This window comes from Sinocyclocheilus rhinocerous, unplaced genomic scaffold, assembly GCF_001515625.1.
Source record: "Sinocyclocheilus rhinocerous isolate Xijiao unplaced genomic scaffold, SAMN03320098_v1.1 scaffold2076, whole genome shotgun sequence".
In the NCBI taxonomy this organism is placed as follows: domain Eukaryota; kingdom Metazoa; phylum Chordata; class Actinopteri; order Cypriniformes; family Cyprinidae; genus Sinocyclocheilus; species Sinocyclocheilus rhinocerous.
The window spans coordinates 55,781-76,267 of record NW_015638957.1 but is presented as its reverse complement, the minus strand read 5'-3'; the positions used below and the strand labels follow the sequence as shown (position 1 = coordinate 76,267).

Genomic DNA, 20,487 nt, shown 5'->3' with positions numbered 1-20,487 from the left:
TGTTCTGGAACAGTGTTGTAAATACAACTTAACCACTGATTTGTAGTCGTGTCCTCTTTTGGAAGACCAAACAAAGTAGTTTCGCGTGTTAGAACGAGCCATTTTAGGTAGGCGTGGTTAACTCTTAACTTTTATAAAGAATATCTCTTTAGATTTGAGACTTTAGTCTTTGCAACTTTACAGATCTTCTTTATGCACCAAGAGCTTGTAACACTCCAAAGAGAAAGGAAAAATTGAAATCGCATCATATGACCCCTTTAAATGGAGATCAGCACGAGGCAGCATTAAATAAAAGTGTTACCACAGTCCTTCTGAACTCAAACAGTTATCTCTGACCTATCAAGTACACTTTCCTGCCAGTAAAAAATGACTACAGGGACGTCAAACTTCACAAGTCGTTCAAACCGAACATCAGTAGTACAGTTGGTACAAGCTGTAACGACACACTCCAAGTCCCCGTCAACAGACTGCCTCGTAGAGATGTTGAAAGCAACCTTGCTTTAGTTCTGCCAAAGACAAAAAGACAGCTTTTGGAGGCAAAGATAACCCATAAGAGCCATAAGCTGTCAGTCAAAGACAGTGAATCCTTTTTTTTAAAGCTGCCATTAGGTAATTATGCAACAAAAGCCGAACAACAGCCTTAATGAGCATATGAGGTGAGCCATAAAGTCCTTACATGCCTCAGGGCCTTCAGCGTGAGCTCTCTCGCTCTCTCAAAACAAAACACACACATACAAACATTCACACGCTAAACCTGTCACCCACTGACACTGAGATTTCTATCAATTCACTTATTAATTTAAACACAAACACATTAATTGGACCAGTGAAGGAAGGTGGAGAGGGGGGTGCGGGTCTGGATGAGAAAATATGAAAGACAAAAAAAACAAAGAAGTCTGAAAGCTTATGCAGGGTTGTATGCATGAAGTATATGCATATGTAGCAGCTATGCCTCTTTCTCTAGGAGACTGAATGTGAAGAGTCACTAGCCCTGCTTGTTCCCCTTTGCCTTGACATCTTCCTACCGTTCATTAAAAAAAAAAAAATTATATATATATAATGTATGTATGTATGTATGTATGTATGTATGTGCAGGATGCTGCAGTGCCAGGAGAAATTTGTCCGATGCGAAAAGTGAGATAGTGTCTACTCAAAAAAATGAATGAGAAAATAACCAACAGTTCAAAAACTAAAACAACCAAGGGACCAAATAATAGGGTGAATTCATTCATCCTACTATCCAATTTCATTCATTCATACAGTACGTATACACACACATAATGTATATTATATTTATTACATTATTATTATTATTATTATTATCATTACACATTATTATATCATCTATAATATATAATAAATTATTCTTGTCTTCAGAAGAACAGTGAGGAAACCATCCTTACTTTTAACAAAATTTTACCTTGTTTACTTCTTGCATTTTGAATCTAATTGGCTACAACGGCTGCAATGATGGTTCATCTGATTGAGGAAGAAATAGGCCATTTTAGAGGAAATACATAAATAGAGATATTTAATATCATCAAAAGGCTGAAAAATCTTGAGATCCAGACAAAGGGCATGACACAACATGCATATATTAGTGCCAAACAGCATAATAGGGTCCAATTCCTCAAAAATGTCCAGTATAGTTGCTATTAAGCATTATGATGGGCTTTAAATAAAATCAGAGGGGAGAGAGAGAGAGAGACAAACACCAAGAGAGAAAGGAAAGAGGTACCATGTCTTTGCCTCATTACTTTACATCTTGATGGATGCTCAAACTGACCCCAAAACAATAAATGGGTTTGCTGTGAATTACCTACCTCAATAGAGATAAACAAACTTAAACACACACACACACATACAGTTTCAGTTTCACTAGACCAGACAGAAAATATGCTCACTCTCACCATGTATTTGAGAAGAAAACACAAGAGAGGGCAAAAAACTTGGTCGTCATGACGAATGCCTTCCTGGCTGTCAATCAAAAAGTTCCAGAGGAAGTTTTTATTGAAGGTAGGTAGGTGATGCCTGTCTCCTTCCCCGCAGGACAATCACAGGGCCCTGTGCAGCGACAGCCGCCCGACACCAGATCAAACGACACGCTGCCCTTGGAATGACACTGTTGCCACTTCAAGGGGGGACGTAGTCACTGATCTCAGAGCAGCGCAGCTAACACCCTGACGAGCGATACCTTTACAAGGTCGGAAACGACAGAGAAGGAGAAGCACGACACTCCAATGTCATAAACAGTGACCCCACTGAGTTTAATAATTGGAAAAGTGGAAAAGATCGACTGATAGAAAGGTTTGAAGCATTCAGTCACCACAACATCATAAAAAAATAGTATAACCATTATTGTTGTATTACGTACTACAGCCATGGTTTTCATCTCTGGGGGTCTGAGGACTACACATTTAAAGGGGTCATATGATGTTGCTAAAAATAACATTATTTTGTGTATTTGGTGTAATAAAATGTGTTTATGCGGTTTAAGGTTAAAAAAACACATTATTTTCCACATACTGTACATTATTGTTTCTCCTCTATGCCCCGCCTTCCTGAAACGCATCGATTTTTACAAAGCTCATCGGTCTGAAAAGCGAGGTGTGCTGTGATTGGCCAGCTATCCAGTGCGTTGTGATTGGCCGAATTCCTCAAGGTTAGGGGTGCTCCGATTGATCGGCTACCGATCACTATCGGCCGATAATCACGTTGGGATGATTGATCGGTGGTCTCTTAAAGGAGGATCTCAAAAAACGATCTCAAGCTGATGACGCTGCCTTGAGAGGTTTGGCACGTCATGCAGCGGCGCCGTCTCAGTCTCTGTCCGGCGCGGGTGAAATCATTATAATTCTAAAGGTGAGGTACTCACCTTCATATTTCTTCATTAAATAACTTATAAAGTAATTTGAAAACCTTGTGTGAGACGTCATTTCACAAACAGCGTGAGTGAATCACCCGCACGCTCTCTCTCTTTCTCTCTCAAAATACGCAAATGTCTTCAAATCACCACACATCACGTCTGTCTATAAGCGTTGCATCGCGCCGCGTAAACATAAAACTCTGTCTGCATTTGTGATCGGAGAAATGACAAACAACAAGCGCTACTTTACACTGCTCAAAACTCGTGTTTGAATCGTCAGTGGCAAATCCTTTAAATATGAAAATGTACTTACAGTCTGGCATTGTAGTCTACTCTTCCAGGAAACAGTCCTCCATAAAATGCATTGCTCACATCTGAATATTTGGGTTGAACTGTTCTGGAACAGTGTTGTAAATACAACTTAACCACTGATTTCTAGTTGTGGTCCTCTTTTGGAAGGCCAAACAAAGTAGTTTCGCTTTCATAACAAAACACACAGCGTCTTTACGACATGGCGGCAGCAACAATACTACAGTGAGAATAAAAGTCACGCCTTCTTTCTTTGCGTGAACATTTGGGCGGCATTATGCAAATCTTCCCACATTGTGATGTAGACATGTGGGGGCGTGTTAGAACGAGCCGTTTTAGGTAGGCGTAGTTGACTCTTAACTTTTATAAAGAATATCTCTTTGGATTTGAGACTTTAGTCTTTGCAACTTTACAGATCTTCTTTATGCACCAAGAGCTTGTAACACTTCAAAGAGAAAGGAAAAATTTAAATCGCATCATATGACCCCTTTAATATTTTAACATTATATGTAACATAACATTTTAAAATATATATTTAGATGACAGGAAAGTCTGGGTGAGGGGTCCTTGAGTCAGAAAAGACTGGCTCCTGTCCTATACTGTTATTTCCTTCCCTAAAATGGAGGCTAAACAGAAGCTGCTAGTATAATGGAGTGGACGTATCAATGTGCACTTTTCTCTCTTTCAGACTGATGTACCCCTAATGTAAAAACTTATCACTTAACATGTCAGTCCTGAGTTTGTTTGCAGCCCAAACATGTGTGTGCTTTCCAAAGCAGGCAATCAGCACACACTAACAGGAGTGGGAAAGACACACAGTTTAAGTGTCACCGTTACCCATGATGCTCTCAGCAGTGGGTAATGAGGCTAAGGTGTGTGTAAGACACAGAGGTTTATCCAGAGGCCTGTCAACTTCCTGGAAGCCTGCTGCACATACACACATACACACTCACACATTCACACACTCTTCATTTAGATGCTCATGAAACTTTACAGCTTTACACACTGACGGTATACACACAAATACACACATGCACACTATGGAGCCATCAGTACTCATTATCGAATATAAAAGTAGCACGAACAACATGCAGAGAGACTCTCTTCCCATGAAACTTGCTCATTTGAATCACTGTTTTAAAACAAAAACATAAATCTGATGCATGATACTGACATTGTGACCAGTAAGACCAATTAGTGGTCAACTGATGTAAGGACAAGGTAGATAAACACTCCAATACTATGGTATGGACCAAATCAGCATATTAATTTAGGCGGCGTTATGCAAATCTTTCCAGATCGTGACGTAGGTATGTGGGGGCGTGTTAGAACGAGCCGTTTTAGGTAGGCGTGGTTAACTCTTAACTTTTATAAAGAATATCTCTTTGGTTTTGAGACTTTAGCGTTTGCAACTTTACAGATCTTCTTTATGCACCAAGAACTTGTAACACTCCAAAGAGAAAGGAAAAATTGAAATTGCATCATATGACCCCTTTAAGGCTCTAAACTAAAGACTGGAATAATGGATTTTATTAAATTTAATTAGTTAAATTAATTATTACATTTTTGTAGATATCTGATTCAGGCAATGAAAAACTCATATCACTTAAACACAGGATAATATGTAGGGTCAGTCACCTTGTTTGACAGAAACAGGGAGGTCTTGAAAATGTCAGAGGTGAAAAGTGCATTCATCTATATCTATATATTTAAACATATACACACACACATTCGACAGTGACATTTGACTAGCTAAGACTATGTTAGCTCCAGACACCTGAACTGAAATGTTGTGACACACAAGATGCTCAGAGTATCTGCTGTCCAAAATAAACCTGACACGCAGCATTCCTGAAGAGTACAAAACACCCCAGCGTCTAAAAGGCCTGAGCCAGAGCTGTGACCAGGAGAGAAACAAGATACTCAGTTACAGTAGTAAATCTTGCAGATGCGCGTCACCATGCTCCACATACGTACACTTATCAACGCCACTTCACTTTAATTCAGTTTTGGCACTCCATAACCGAGTGGATGGAACAAGTAAATCATTGCAAAAAATGTAAATAAATAAATAAATACATAAATAATAATAATAATAAATTCCATTAAAGACAAAAGCGTCATTGAGGTTAGAAGTTTCAATAAATCTCAAAAATGTTCAGTGGGGTTCAAATCTGGGCCTTGTGCAGCTAGTCAAGTTCTTCCACACCACACTCAGTAAATTATTTCTTTACGGACATCAATTTGCACATGGGGCATGGTCATGTGGAGCAGAAACGGGATCTCCCCAAACTGTTGCAAAAAAACTAGAAGCACAGAATTCTCTTGAATGTCAGTACACGCAGCTGCGTTACCATCTTTACTGGAATTAACAGACCTAGCAAACACTAAAAACAACCCCACATGACTATACCACCGAACACCTGGTACTCAGACAGGTAGCATTCTCATAGCATCAGCCAAACCAACATTCATGGTGGTGAAACATGGTTTCCAGGGGCAGTGTGATTCATACCACTCCAGCCGATGACAAATGTAGAACATTGAGTTCGCCACAGATGCTCGAAAAGGAAATCAGAGAAATGCTGGGAAAGGAGCGCCCACGGGGAAAACAGCAAAACAGATGCACTAAAAATTTGACTGTAAGGGACTGTTCACACTAAGAATGGTAACTATAATGACAACTAACAATAACTATATAAGTACCCATACCAAAGCATGATAACATTTAGTTTATTATAAGCACACGCTGCAGTTGTCATCTGTTGCTTTAAATGCTCAAGCTATTTTAAGGAACAGTTCACCCAAAAATGAAAATTCAGATGGAAGATTTAGATAATCGGAACAGATTTGAAGAAATTTAGCAATTCATCACTTGCTCACCAATGGATCTTCTGCAGTTAATGGGTGCCGTCAGAATGAGAGTTCAAACAGCTGGTAAAAACATCACAATAATCCACAAGAAATCCATACAACTCAACATCAATTAACATCTTGTGAAGGGAAAAGTTGAATGAGTCCTCTATCCATAATATTGCTGTCTCCAGTGAAAAAGTTTGAATCAGGACAGAAATATGCAACACAAATCAAGCACTGTTTCTAATCGAAAACGGTAACCAGACATTACAGTTTAAAGTGATGAATGATGAATTTGTTTCTTCACAAACACACAGCTTTTCACTTCATAAGACTTTAACTGATGGACTGGAGTCCTGTTGATTACTTGTGGATTATTATGATGTTTTTATCAGCTGTTTGGATTGTCATTCTGACGGCACCCATTCACTGCAGAGGATCCATTGGTGAGTAAATGATGCAATTTTTCCAAATCTGTTTCAACAAAGAAACAAACTGTCATTTTAACAATGTCATTATCATTATAGATGTGATGTGGACTTCCCTATTCTCATAATTTGAATTATTATTGAAACGTCATAGTTATCATTATAGTTATCATCCTTGGTGTAAACGGCTCTTAAAAGTAGAAAAAAGAATATCAGCACTTCTTATAAAGGTTAGTCTGGAGAGGCAAACACACCTCACCTGTACAATTGGTAAGATTACATCTTTGCCTATCAACAAGCTTTGTTCTTCCTTCAGCCTATATCAGCCATTCATTATGATTTTGACAGCAGACCTTGATGTCAAAGAATTTCATACTTGCGCAAAACTATACGGTGAACTGCGTGTAGGAGTTTGTTTGCAAGGACGGGAGTGTATGTGTGGGAGAAAGAGAGCCGTGCCCCCGTCACTTCTCCACCCTGCTCCCTCGGCTCCAGCATCTTAACGAGGCTTTTCCCCTCTCTTTGCAGAACGAGGGAGAAGCCAAATAAATAAAAGAATAAAAGGCAAGCGAGACAAGGGAAAACACACACTGAACTATAATTTGTTATATCTTTCAGCTCCAATTAAAAATAATATCAAATATTTTTGTTCAACTTCATAACAAGATTTCAAGAGGGCCCCCAAGACTCTTTCTATTTGCATCCCTCAACAGCCCACTGGTGCTCCTGTATCACATTAATTATATGACCTACATAGCACGTCGTTAATATTCCAAGCTGGGAGAGGAACTGGGAGCCAATACAGTGGAAGTCTAAATTTGGAGATCTTCAGGACAATACAGTGGAAGTCTAAATTTGGAGATCTTCAGGACATCAGAGCTCCCGCTTTTCTGGGGTTCACGCTTTGATCTCCTCCCTCTTGACATTGTTTGCAAATGTCTGTTTAATGGGACTGGCAAACACCAGAATAAAGCCACATTCTGTTTTTGTTTTTTTGCTCTACCGTCGCCCTCCCTCCCCTGCTTTCTCGTCTGCTATCCCGCCAAGCCGATGACGACTCTCGAAACGTCGAAACAAAGGGAGATGGAGAGGAAAATCAAGGAAGAGAGAGAGGTGACACTGTGGCTCACCTCTCACAATACCACGTCTACTGATCTAATCGCTGCTGGGATCAGAGCGCTTAGTGACAGAGAAGTGTTACAGCTGTTCAGGATGTACAAAGTCGGAGCTACACTGCTTCACACGTAATGCGTTATGAATATGAATATTTCATAAGGGGGCCCCCCCCTGTGTGTGAGGCACTCCTATTGTTTGCGCATTAACGCACAATACCCGAGGTAAGTGTGCGCGTTCGCACCCTGAGACGCGGAGGACCTGATGTCTTAATCAGTGTCCAGCTGTACTGTGGGCTTCTTCAGAAGATCGAGGCCTGGCTCCTCTAAGCTGGGCCATGAATATGGAGCTGTTCTGCGGTGCGGGGCTTGGTTATGTTTTCTGTCTGATATGTCTGCCCCATTCCCATTTCAAAGCGAGGTCCACCCAGGGGTTTGACTTTTTGATCTGCCTGGCGACTGACTCGACCACCTGCATGCAGTATCAGGCCCCTGGTCTCCATGGAAGGCAAGGAAGGCTGAGCAGGAGCTCTGCGCTGGGCAGTGATCCCAACACTACCCCTACTCTCTTGCTCTCCGTCCACATCTGTAGGAGGCCTTTAACCATACTCTAGTTCTGAAGCCATAAGGACACCATCACGGCCATTTTGAGGTTAAAGGCCCTTTCACAAAGTCTGCACAAAATTATTCTAAAATGAAACGATGGATCTCTTTAGACCTGGCCTTAAGGTGCATTTTAAAGGGATAGTTCACCCAAAAATGAAAATTATGTCATTATTTACTCCCCTTCATATAGTCTCAAACCTATAAAACTTTATTTCTTCTGCTGAACATATGTGACCCTGGAACACAAAACCAGTCTTAAGTCGCTTGGGTATATTTTTAGCAATAGCCAAAAAAAACATTGTATGGGTCAAAATTATCGATTTTTCTTTTATGCCAAAAATCATTAGGATATTAAGTAAAGATCATGTTCCATGAAGATATTTTGTAAATTTCCTACGGTAAATATATCAAAACTTAATTTTTGATTAGCAATATGCATTGCTAAGAACTTAATTTGGACAACTTTAAAGGTGATTTTCTCAGTATTTGGATTTTTTTGCACCCTCAGATTCCAGATATTCAAATAGTTGTATCTCGGCCAAATATTGTCCTATCATAACAAACCATACATCAATGGAAAGCTTTCAGATGATGTAAAAAATCTCAATTTTGAAAAATTGACCCTTATGACTGGTTTTGTGGTCCAGGGTCACATATTTGTTTTTTGTTCACAAAAACTGCTTTGTTACCAACATTGTTAAAAATATCTTCTTTTGTGTTCCACAGAAAGAAAGTCGTAATGGTTTGAAATGATCAGGGGGAGCAAATGATAAGAATTATATATTATAAAAATAAGAATTTTTATTTTTGGGTGAACTAAAAACATGACTGCACTTAAAAAACATTAAAAACCAGGTATAAATGCACCCAAGATGCATTGCAATCAGACAACAATGTGAAGGACAACAGATACTGAGCGCCTCTAGTTTGTTCGTCTGATTTAATCAACAATATCCAATTATTTAACAAATTATTTCACTGGATTAAACTTGGAAATCTTGTTTTTGTCTCATTTCTTTCCCAAAAATGCAAGAAATCATGGAAAGCATTTTGAATTACCTGCCAAGTTGGAAATATTTGAGTGTTCCATCATCATTTACTCAACCTCATGTCATTCCTAACCTGTATGATTTTCTTTCTTCTGTAGAGCACAAAAGAAGACATTTTAAAGAATGTTGGTGTCCAAACAACATCGGAACCCCTTTGAATTTCATTGTATGTATAAACATTGTATTTTTAATATATCAAAAGAAAGTCATACAGGTTTGGAACAAAATAAGGGTGAGTAAATAATGACAGAATGTTCTTTTTTTTGGGTGAACTATTCCTTTAAAACAACCATATAGGTACAGACCCAGTGCAGAAACTGTCAGCACTACAAAGGACCTGTTTTCAGTTTTAAGTCTTGTTAATACATACTCTTGCAAAACAAATCTACCAAACTACTTCCAACTGTAAGTTTGTATGTCTAAGAACTTCTAATGCAAGGTCACATTGCTCACGCAGCTTCAGCCCTCCTCTCAGGCTGCTTTGAAGGCTCGATTGAGTCCAGTAACTTGTGTATTAAACAATCCGTCATCAAGGCAAATGTTTTAATTGGTATGATTATTCTTTAATAATATTATGATTTCTTTAAGCAGGCATCGCCATTAAAATTTAATGAGATGAGTATGACCATGACAATATAATTAAAACCCTCAGGAGTTTCTGAAGCTGACCATTAATAATTTAGTGTGAGCTGGAGCATGAGACGGCCCAGCTCAGTAGTCTGCTTAGGGAGAGAGAGAACGAGAGGACCAAGAAAATAAAACTGCTTTGCTTTACTTTGATTAAGGGCTGAATTACCAGACTATCAGAGATGTGTCACTGTTAAATCCCTCTGTTAAAGACCTTTTGGGATACGCATCTCTTATTTGATACCAGTGTATTATAAACAGAATCGTTTGAACTCTGGAAAGTCGGGGATGAAAACAGGAGCTGTGCTCAAAATGCACGCAGTGTCCTCGGAGCGGAAGTATCACAGAGTACACATATTTGGAGTCATCCTCACCCACACAGTGCTCTCCACTCAGGGTAAACATCTGGTGCGGCGCGGGTCTCTCTGTCTCCATCTTACAACAATATTTATCGCAGCGGGCTAATGCTCTGTCCTCAACTCACAGCTGAGAGCCTGTGAACCTCACCATGACAAACACAACCTGGAGTAAGTGAGTGTGTGTACAAAGGCCAATGCAGATAATAACTTACGTAGCATTGTGGGGAGTCAAGTTCACCTCGCTTTCATTTGAATTACCCTCACATCTGTACCCAGGGCAAGCAAAGAATTAAATCATACCGTACAGCCATTTGAGAAAAATACAAATCCAAAAGCCCTTTGACCCTGAGAAATGACATTGTGGATTTTTAAAAAGCAGTTTCTTACATTTTCTGAAGAAAATGAGTGCTGCTTGTACAAAACTTGTTGCTGTTGTGAAAGATCTTATCCCTCTTCCTCAATGCCTAATTAAAAAAAGTAGTGCATTATTGTGATAACTTGTCCTTAATAAACATATTATATATATATTTATTTATTTTAAAATGATTGTCTTAACAGTTACGTAATGCAAAGCTAGTAAACTAAGTTGTTAACTTGCTAACTAAAAACAGTAATTTTTAGCCTCAGTTTATAATTAATCTAAATTAAAATATGTAAATTAAGTAAGATATTTTCATGATCAAGAAAATACACTGTAAAGTGATTTTCATTTCCAATCAAGCATCAAATTGAGTACCTATAAAAAAGGAAAGGAGATAATATCTTACATAACTCCGACAAGATTCTAGGGTGATTGCTAAGTGGTTGCTAAGGTTCTGGATGGTTGCTAGGTGGACACTTGCTGGCCCAAGTTAAAAGACTGTCCTCTGAAGTCTCTATGATATTCTGGTACATCTTTCATTGTAATTCTATGGGATTTTTTTGTTGTTTTATCATCAGCCAAGTAAAAATCTGAGCTCTGATCACTCAGAAAAGTAATATTACACCTTTCCACAACAATCCTCATAATTTAGGGTATCTTGCCATGGGACAGAGCGAAATTTAATACGCAGGGTTAGGGGCAGTGCTGTTCTTACTAACTAAATATAAATCTAAAAACTATTAAAAATTATTGACATAAAATGAAAGCTGAAATAAAATAAATATAAATATTAGATGAAAAACTTAAATTTCAAAAATTTATAAAACTAAAACTGAAATAAATATACAATAAGGCTAAATAGAAATAGAAAGTAAATAAATAACTAATTTAACTAAACTAAAAAACTAATAAAAATGACAAAAGCACATAACTAAAATAACAGAACTTAAACTAAACCTAAACTAAAATTAAAATTGAAAATATAAAAGTTAATTAAAAATATTAATAAAACAATGTAATAATATAACACTGGTTAGGGGCTAAAACCAAAAAAAGTAATATGCGGTGTAGTAATAGTAATATCTAATATATTAAGCTATTAATCAAACGTCCAAAGATTAAGCAAGCATGCAATTAAATAAAAGCTAGGAAAATTTATGAAAGACAAAAAAAACACACCAGAAAAAAAGTAAACCAAAACATCTATTTGTTGTCTTTGCTACTTTTCTGTTGCAAATGGCTTTGAGATGCAATGCAAATTTAATATGTAGGAAGGCTTTATTTGCTCTTTTTCAAACAGAAAGGCAAAAACTAGTTAGGAAGAGAGATCTAGAGGAAGAGAGAGAAGGCCTTTACTAGGCAGACAGGAAGAACGGGGGGTGCGGTGGGCCTTCATGCAGAAAGGCAGCGAGCTGATGGCAGACGCCGTGCGTGGAAAAAGCTCATAAATCCTGATTTGAGGCGGCCTCACTGCAGCACTACATTGCTTAAATGCTACGTCTGATTAAGTCTTCCCATTAGGTGACAGCTGAACTTTAACATTAATATGATAATATTGAAATAAGTGTGTGTTATTTACTTAGCGGTGGGGAAGGATGGAATAAGAGAGAAACAGAGGGAGGTGGGAAGCAAAGGAGGATGATGAATGATTTCTGGACAGCTTCTGTGACACCCGGCGGCCGCGGCCCCTCTAATGAGACTTGACAAAATGGAGACATATGCAGAAATATTGGTTACAGTCTGCGTCCTTAGCATCTTGCTCTCTCTCTGTGTGTGTGTCTCCTCCTCTCCCTCTCGCTCGCCTCACACGTCCTGATTGTCTACGACCACTGAAGCATCTATTTCAATTGGCACTTCCTTCCTGGCCCCAGGGTTTTAAATTTAGCTGGTGTCATTTACATATTACTCTTAATCAAAAAAAGAAAAAAAGAAACAAAACCTTGTCGTCATGGTTCAGGAAAGGGTGCATAGGCACTTTATAAAACGGAGATGTGACAGACGTTTAACTGAATTGTGCGTGTGTGAAGGAGAGAGATATGAGGCTGGCGGAGAAAACAACAGTAAGTGGAACAGAGAGAGAGAGAGCGAGAGTGGCTGTGCATTGCTACAGTTATCTCACATCTACCACACAGGGAAAAAAGCCAATATCTCATCAGCCTGCTGATATGAATGATGAGTTCTGCTGTTTAAAGCTGATACTACATAGAGACAGAATAGTGGCAGGAACACTAGATCTGCTTTAGGGCAGAAGAGTGTTGAAAAAACCCAAATGCATGATGACTAGGCCCACATGGAATCTGTGCCTGTAGGAGCCAGAACACTGAATCTGAACATACGTGATTCATTAAATTATATTGATAAATGCTGATGAAAAAAAAAATTGTATACACACACTATACTGTAAGTAACATATATACATACACTACCATTCAAAAGATTTTTGATAAAAATAAATATATATACTTATAAATTAATAATTTTATTCAGCAAAGATGCATTAATCAAAAGTAACAGTAAAGACTTGTACAGTGAAAAACAAAAAACTATTTAAAATAAATACTGTTTTTTTAACAGTATATTAAGATGCTTTCTGAAGGATCGGGTGACATTAAATACTGGTGTAATGATTGCTAAAAAAATCAGCTTTGCCATTACAAGAATAAATTACATTTTAAAATATATAATTTAATATTGTAATAACATTTCACAATATTACCATTTTTACTGTATGTTTGATCAAATTAATAAAGCCTTGGTGTGCTTAAGAGACTTCTTAAAATGTTTTTTTTTTTTTTGAAAGTTCAACATTAAAAAATAAATAAATGAATTAAAAAATAATAATAATAATAATAATTTAGTGAATTTAAAAACCTATATAAAATTACAAAAAAAGTATCAAATATGCTTATCAATAAACTATAGATAAAACAGATTGATATTTGGAACTTTTAAACAGATTTTGAAAGAGAGTGCACAACTGAAAAGTGAAAAACATAGTTATGAAGGCCTATGGGAGTTTCTATGGGAAAGCTAAATTTTTAAATCCAGAATTCCACACATTTTCCCACATAATAATCATATAAAATGTGAATGTGCAGATTCAATGGAAGTCAAATAATGACTAAAACTGATCTGTTACAGTATGTTCATTCACGTACAACAATGTATTGAGAGGAAGTGGGGTGTTCGGGGTAATTGGATTTTACTGAATTACTAATTACAACACCATTTATATTCATGCTGTGCAATCGCAGTGCATAACAATAAGTGTGTACATTTGAGTACATTTCATGCAGTGGATGGGTATAGGGCTGCATCCATAGGGAGGTATCAGAAACGGTCCCTACCTTCCTCTTACCTTCTCAGCATGCTGGTCAGGATCCGAGAGCTCTTGCCCAAGTTAGCGTCCGTCTCTCTCAGCTGTGGAGAAGAAGAGAGAGGAAAAAAGAAAAGAGAATGTCCACGTTAGAGGTCATGTTAAACTTATGCTATAAAAATAGGCTTAGAATGTTTATAGACTTTAGTCAGAGAAGACTGTCTATAGGTACGAAATTAACTGTTATTAATCCAGTTTGTACTTCTTTTCATGTCTGTTGCGACACATTCTTTCTCTTTTAAGTGTATATACACTACCGGTCAGAAGTTTGGAATAATATATATTTTTTAATGTTTTTGAAAGAAGTCTCTTATGCTCACCAAGGCAGCATTTATTTGATCAAACATGCAATAAAAACTTTTATTATTACAATTGAAAAGAAGTTTTCTATTTTAATATACCCTAAAATGCAGTTTGAATGTAATTTAAAATGTGACGGCAAAGCTGAATTTTCAGCAGCCATTATTCTAGTCTTTAGTGTCACATGATCCTTCAGAAATTCTTTTTCAGATCCTTCAGATATTATAAGACTAATTAACTATTCCAAAATATTTGACTGGTAGTGCATGTTTTACATTCAATATATGGCTGAAGTAGGGGGATGCATAAGTAAAGGCTATACATCTGGAGACGTGTGTGTGTGTGTTTAGGAATGCTGACATTGCTATGGAAGTGAAGCCAGAGCTCTGGCAGCGTCAGATACGTGATTCTGGCTGGCCTCCTTGAGAAAGCCTCCTCCTTCTCTGTCGTCTCAGTCAGCAGGGACATGAGTATGTGTATGTGGGTGTGTGGGTGTGTGTGTTAGCGGGGACAGATGTGGTTTTAGGCGGGTTTGGGTTCTGGCACCACCAACAGCCCAAGAGCTGCCTGATGTCTCTCTCAATGATAGATCTGTCCCATGAGAGCTCCCTCGGCTTTTCCCAAAATCCCTCTCTCTTTCTCTCTCAGGTCAGAGTTGTGCCAACACAAAAACACATGGTGGAGCTAAACAAGACCCACAACAAAAGAGATTACCAGTACAGCAGATCTAGAGCAGAGTCCGATTACAGACTTGTACAGTAAATGGTCTTGGTAAGATGATTCCCAGTAGCTCGATTCAATGTCTGAATTTCATTGAAAAGAGTTAAAAGAGCTATAGTCACGCAGACCTAAACCTAAATAAAGAAAAATACAATGAACAACAATCATAGCATAACCAGAAACAGGAATATTAGCCATTTAAAAAGACAGTATAAGCATAATATTTACACTTTATGTAATTTGGTCACTGTATTCGTAATCAAAATGTGACTCATATAATCTTGTAATCTTTTGATCTCAAATTGATAAATAGAAATCTTGACATTTGAAAAAGCCACTATAAGTAAAAACGGGAACAAGTGGTGCAGAAAAATTCTGACCAATGTGGGCGCAGTTTTTATTTTATTAACAAATTTTGGTCTGTTTTGAAATGTCGCCTTGGCAAAGCTAACCCAGTCAGGGAGATCAAAGAAAAACAGACTATGAAAACCGAAAACAACCAGAACTCTATGGGATTTAATGTGTGAAAGCACGCACGTGATGGAGATTTACCGCTGATTACAGAACCGGCTTTCTGACAAGATGCGCGTTAAATATCGCATGCGATTTATCGTGCAGCCCTAATGTTTACCATGCAAAAAACATCAGAATGTCAGAACCATCTTGACATTCGGAAATGCTGCTTTAAGCTAATCACTGTAATATAAATGGCACACATTCTGACCAATGAGGTGGCAGTTTGTTCCCATGTGACAAATTTTGGCTCTTTTTGAAATATTACAATGTGAATCAAATTGCAGAACAAAATACAACGCTGTAACAATTTAGTCTCTGTTTCGGAACAAAGAAACCAAAACATGAACAGAGAACTACCTAAAGTCTGTGGGATTTCCCCCCCACCTCTTTTAATGTTTATCATGCAAAACATCCAACTTGGACATCCAACCACCTTGACATTCAGAAATACCACTTTGAGCTAAACACTAGAATATATAAAAGACACAAAAACATTCTGACCAATGAAGCAGCAGTTTGCTCCCATGTGACTTTTGCAAGACAAAATGCAATGCTGTAACAATTTAGTCCCCATTTCAGAACAGAGATACCAAACTATGAATTTAAAACGTATCTTAACTATGGGATTTTGCCAAGTTGGTGCAGGATAAGTTATCTGTCTAAGTTAGAGTTAGAGGCACTGAGGATGAGCAATAGTAATAGTGGCGATTGCAAGGCACTACGTCTCTCTTAGTGTTTGTGTGCGTCTGTTTGAAAGAGACTGAGTGAACTGATTGTTAAGAGACACTCCAAAAACTCTTTCATCTGCTGTTTCCTTCGCTCAAAAAGCAGTTTATTGCTCTTTCCATCTAATGTCTTCTTATCATGCTTTCTTTTCTTTTCTCCTCTCCATTTCTCCTGCCTGGCAAAATGTCTTTAAAGTGTGAGGGCCAGTCAGGGCTCCGGGGAAGGAGAGCTATTCTCCATAGACAGCAGACCTTTGAAAGGAAATGTTTTATTTCCTTTGAAATGAGCTGCCTGCCCAACTGCCATGTTGTGATCTTTAAGCATCCTTCATAAGAAGCCATCAGAGAGGCCCCTGACTGAGCTCTCTATACCTGTCTTCTAGAAAGAAAGAGAGGGTGAGAGAGAGAAAAAGAGAGAGAAGTAAGACTATGACAGCGGACACGGCAGGGACAAACAAAATAGGAGGGATAGACTGAGATATGGAAAGGTAAAAACGATTATACATGCAGAGGATAAAGTAACAAATAAAGGTTGAAGTAAGGAGGGGGGAGTAAAAAAGGGATGAGGATGTAGAGAGAAAGACATTTGATACCTGGTAGGAGGAGTGACACTCAAAAAAGCTCACAAACAGTCCTCTATATCAACACCTTTCAATCTAAGCGTGGCATACTTATGTCTATATTGCCCTGAAGGATATCGATACGTCTGGGTAAAAAAGAAAGATTTTTCCAATACAACTTTTTAAAAATGACAGATATATATTTGTATATGTATATAAATATAATAAATATGTATATAAAATCTCATTAAAATCACACTACCGAATCGTACTCATTTTGATGTTATATACATATATATATTTGTACACACACATAAATACACACACACACACACACACACACACATATATACTGTAAATATATATATATATATAAATAATAATGAGATGATTAATACCATAATCTTTTTTTATTCATTTTAATATAACTTGTTAAAGGAAAATATTAGTATATATTATAATATTTTTAACATTCGTACATTTTTATTATTTTTTTTATTAAATATTTTTAATTTTCTTAATTTTTTCCTGATATGGTACCTCTCATTCTCTCTGTATGTTTCTCTCGGTCATATGGGAGAGTGCTTGTGAGGAGATAAATGCAGTTTCTGACAGGAGAGACAGAGTTCAGTCAACCATAGCAGCTTTCACTCAGAAAATCCTCAACACAAGGTCCGAGAGCATCTGCTGAGGTCATATCAGACATCACCTAACCCGACCCCAACTTTGATTCATCCTCAGCTCACACTAGACATATATAAAAATAATTATATAATTATATATATATATATATATATATAGACATACATACGTACATATGTTTGAGGTCAAAGAGAATTGCGATTCAGAAACAATTTAAATTGAGAAATTACAGATATATTTCATTTATAGATGACTAATATGTGTTCTACACATATTAGTTATAATGGACACAAAAACTATTTGGACACTCAAGTTACACCTAAAAATATATGAATGCCATTGAATAAGACACAAAATATAAAAGTGGCATTTACTGTATTAAAAAAAAAAAAGTGCACAAGCAGACCATAAGAAAAAAAAAAAGTCACAAAAAGAAGTCTGTTAGGTTATAAATTATAAAACAGTTCTTCTAGGGCACCTATATCTACATCTACTAAAAGTTACCTTTACCCTTAATTAATAAAAAGTAAAAAATAGCTAGAAAAAAAAAAACGGCACAGAAAAGTGAAGTTAGTTCTGTGAAAAGGAGTGTAATTTAGTAGCATTCTTAATACATTCATTCTTAATACATACATTCTTAAATGTGGTTTAAGTGTCCAAATATATTTTTGAGTCCACTGTAAATATATATTTCATAAAAAGTATCTTGTGTAATGTAGTCTACACCAGTCTGTAATCAACAATCCCTTTCGTGACATCCGTCCAGCATAGTCACACATGTAGCGGAAAGACTTGCAGAGTTATAGCAGCCGAAAGAATGGAGAACAAATGCTTGTGTTGTCCAGCTATGCCCGTTTAGACAGTCTTGCATCATGCGTGATCTCACCGCATGAGACGGAACAACTACAAAGGCTTCTTATTTGTGCTGTACTCTGTGTCAAACATTCTGTGTTCTGTACATTCAATCAATCATTCCAGAAGGCCCGCTATGCTAATGTGTGAGAGGTGCAAGCTGGTGTTAACTGCCTGACCTTGAGTGCGCTCCTGTTCTCTTGTCAAGTGTCTGATCTAGGGCACTTTGTGTCATCCTAAAGAGCCAAGATCTGATCAAGTCAAGTATTTGTAAGCCTGTGTAATTGCTTAGTGAGAAAAATGTGTATGTGTTTGTTCTGGATGAGTGTTGCCTCCTGAGGACTGTCTAAGGAGTGTGTTTGTGGGTGTAAACTCACCCGATCACGGGATCTCTGGATCTTCTCGCGATCGCTGTGCAGGTTGGTGAGGATCTCCTGTCCCACTTGCTCTGTAGGAGGATAAGAAGAGAAACAGGCCATGTTAAGATGTGGTTGTATTTACTGCTGTTTGGCTAATCTTCGAGGGAAAATTTAGTCGCTTCAATAGGAATTTACGTGATAGGGAATTTATTTTGCAAATAGATAAAGTGTAATAAAATAAATTGTGGAAGTTTTCTTTTCACTCGTCTGAAAGATGACGTTATGGAAGCAAAATAGCCCAACATCTTGACCAGTGACGGAAAAAAAAAAGGTTGTGCCTGTAGTGTCTTGTCTTAAAAAAATGCAACTTTGTCTCAAGTTATAGAATTACAATGAAGGAGGGACATATCAGGATCTCAGAAACTTGAAAGTGGGCTCTTCTTAAAAAAAATTTAAAAAAAAGAAGCAGTCAAAAAACCATAGCAACCACCTAGCAACACCCTGCCTCATGTAAAAGTCTAGTTTCAACCCTGATTTCTGATGTCTGGGGATCTCAAGACTACATCTCCTTCTCACCAACATGCTGTCTTAAATATTTTGCAAATCCCAGCATGCAGTATCAGACCGAGCCCGATCAGCACATGCAATATTCAGCTGCTCGCGTACAAACACATTTCATCTGTCATGGACGTACCACCCATTTACACGCTCACACTTAGATAAACATCCCATACATGGCGTCTGACAAGCCTGTCTGTGGTCACTGTCATATTCACATCCCAAGGGTCGAAAGAAGAAAAAAAAACAATGAACAAAACAAAAATCCCACCCTCCCTTCCTCCAGCAATAACCCTCTCCACTGTAAGTAGAAACCACATTAGCAGTCTGAAGAGGAAGAGAGTAAAATAAAAAAAGTGAAGTGAAAAATCTTTGCATGGATCAAAGCTATGCTTTCAAATGCACCAAACAATTGTGAGTAAACAACGCACTCATGACTGGATTTACGCTACACAGGTGCAGCTCTCAAAGAGTCAGCGTGATGCTCAAGGAACAGAGGAATGGGCTACATCTGCGTTCACAGAGAACGAGAAAGACTGAGACACTTAAACACACGTCTCTTGCCTTCATTAATTTCCAATCAGAGTGAGGACAGATTGAAGGATACTCAGATTTGATGGAGCAGTCACAGCGCATGTGACAGATAGGCCAGATTAAAAGAGCGAATAGAGATATTAATAACCATCATAACTGTGGCTGGCTGCCGAGCCTGAGACACGCTGCCGCCCACCCGTGAGTGGAAATCTTGTGTAAAGAAAATTAAGCACCGCTATCTGTCTCTGTCCAAGGCGAAAGGGGCCTTTAAATAACGGCCACAATGGCAACAATGCAACACACACGCGTGCAGACACGCTCGCTCATACATCACTTCAGATGATAGATGAGACCGTTGGCATGAAGCAAGGACTAAGCGCAAATGAAACAATCCTGTCAGCGCTCTATATTCTACGCTCAACGAGATATAAATAAACAGAAGGAGAAAAAACGAACTTGCTATGCACAATAGATACAATAGAAAACTTTGACTGTCATGTTTTTCAGATGCCTGTGAGCCGAAATGTAACCGCTTTCTTGATAGCGAAATATTCAGAGTCAAGGTCTCCTATTCAAGGGTCACACGCTTCACTATCTCCATTGACTCCGATTGTTGGCATCCACATAATTTAACGCTCATTCTAATGAATGTGGAGTTGATACAAATGAATTCAAAAGAAATATGAAGGGACAAATAGAGCAGGTACATAAAAGAATTTCCACAAAATCAATAAACAGGAGGGTTGGCTGACCGACTGCATAAAACCGTGCC

At 37.9% G+C, this 20,487-nt stretch overlaps 1 protein-coding gene across 1 annotated transcript in view; it reads right to left on the bottom strand.

Annotated features, from left to right (window-relative positions):
- LOC107750318 (vesicle transport through interaction with t-SNAREs homolog 1A-like) overlaps positions 1 to 20,487 on the bottom strand; it is a 104,492-nt gene that overhangs the window by 32,955 nt on the left and 51,050 nt on the right. The window contains exons 3-4 of the mRNA XM_016565655.1: positions 18,642 to 18,712; positions 13,932 to 13,993 (exon numbers count right to left, since the gene is read on the bottom strand). Of these exons, the coding sequence (XP_016421141.1) occupies positions 13,932 to 13,993; positions 18,642 to 18,712 (133 nt within the window). The remainder of the gene's footprint in view (positions 1 to 13,931; positions 13,994 to 18,641; positions 18,713 to 20,487) is intronic.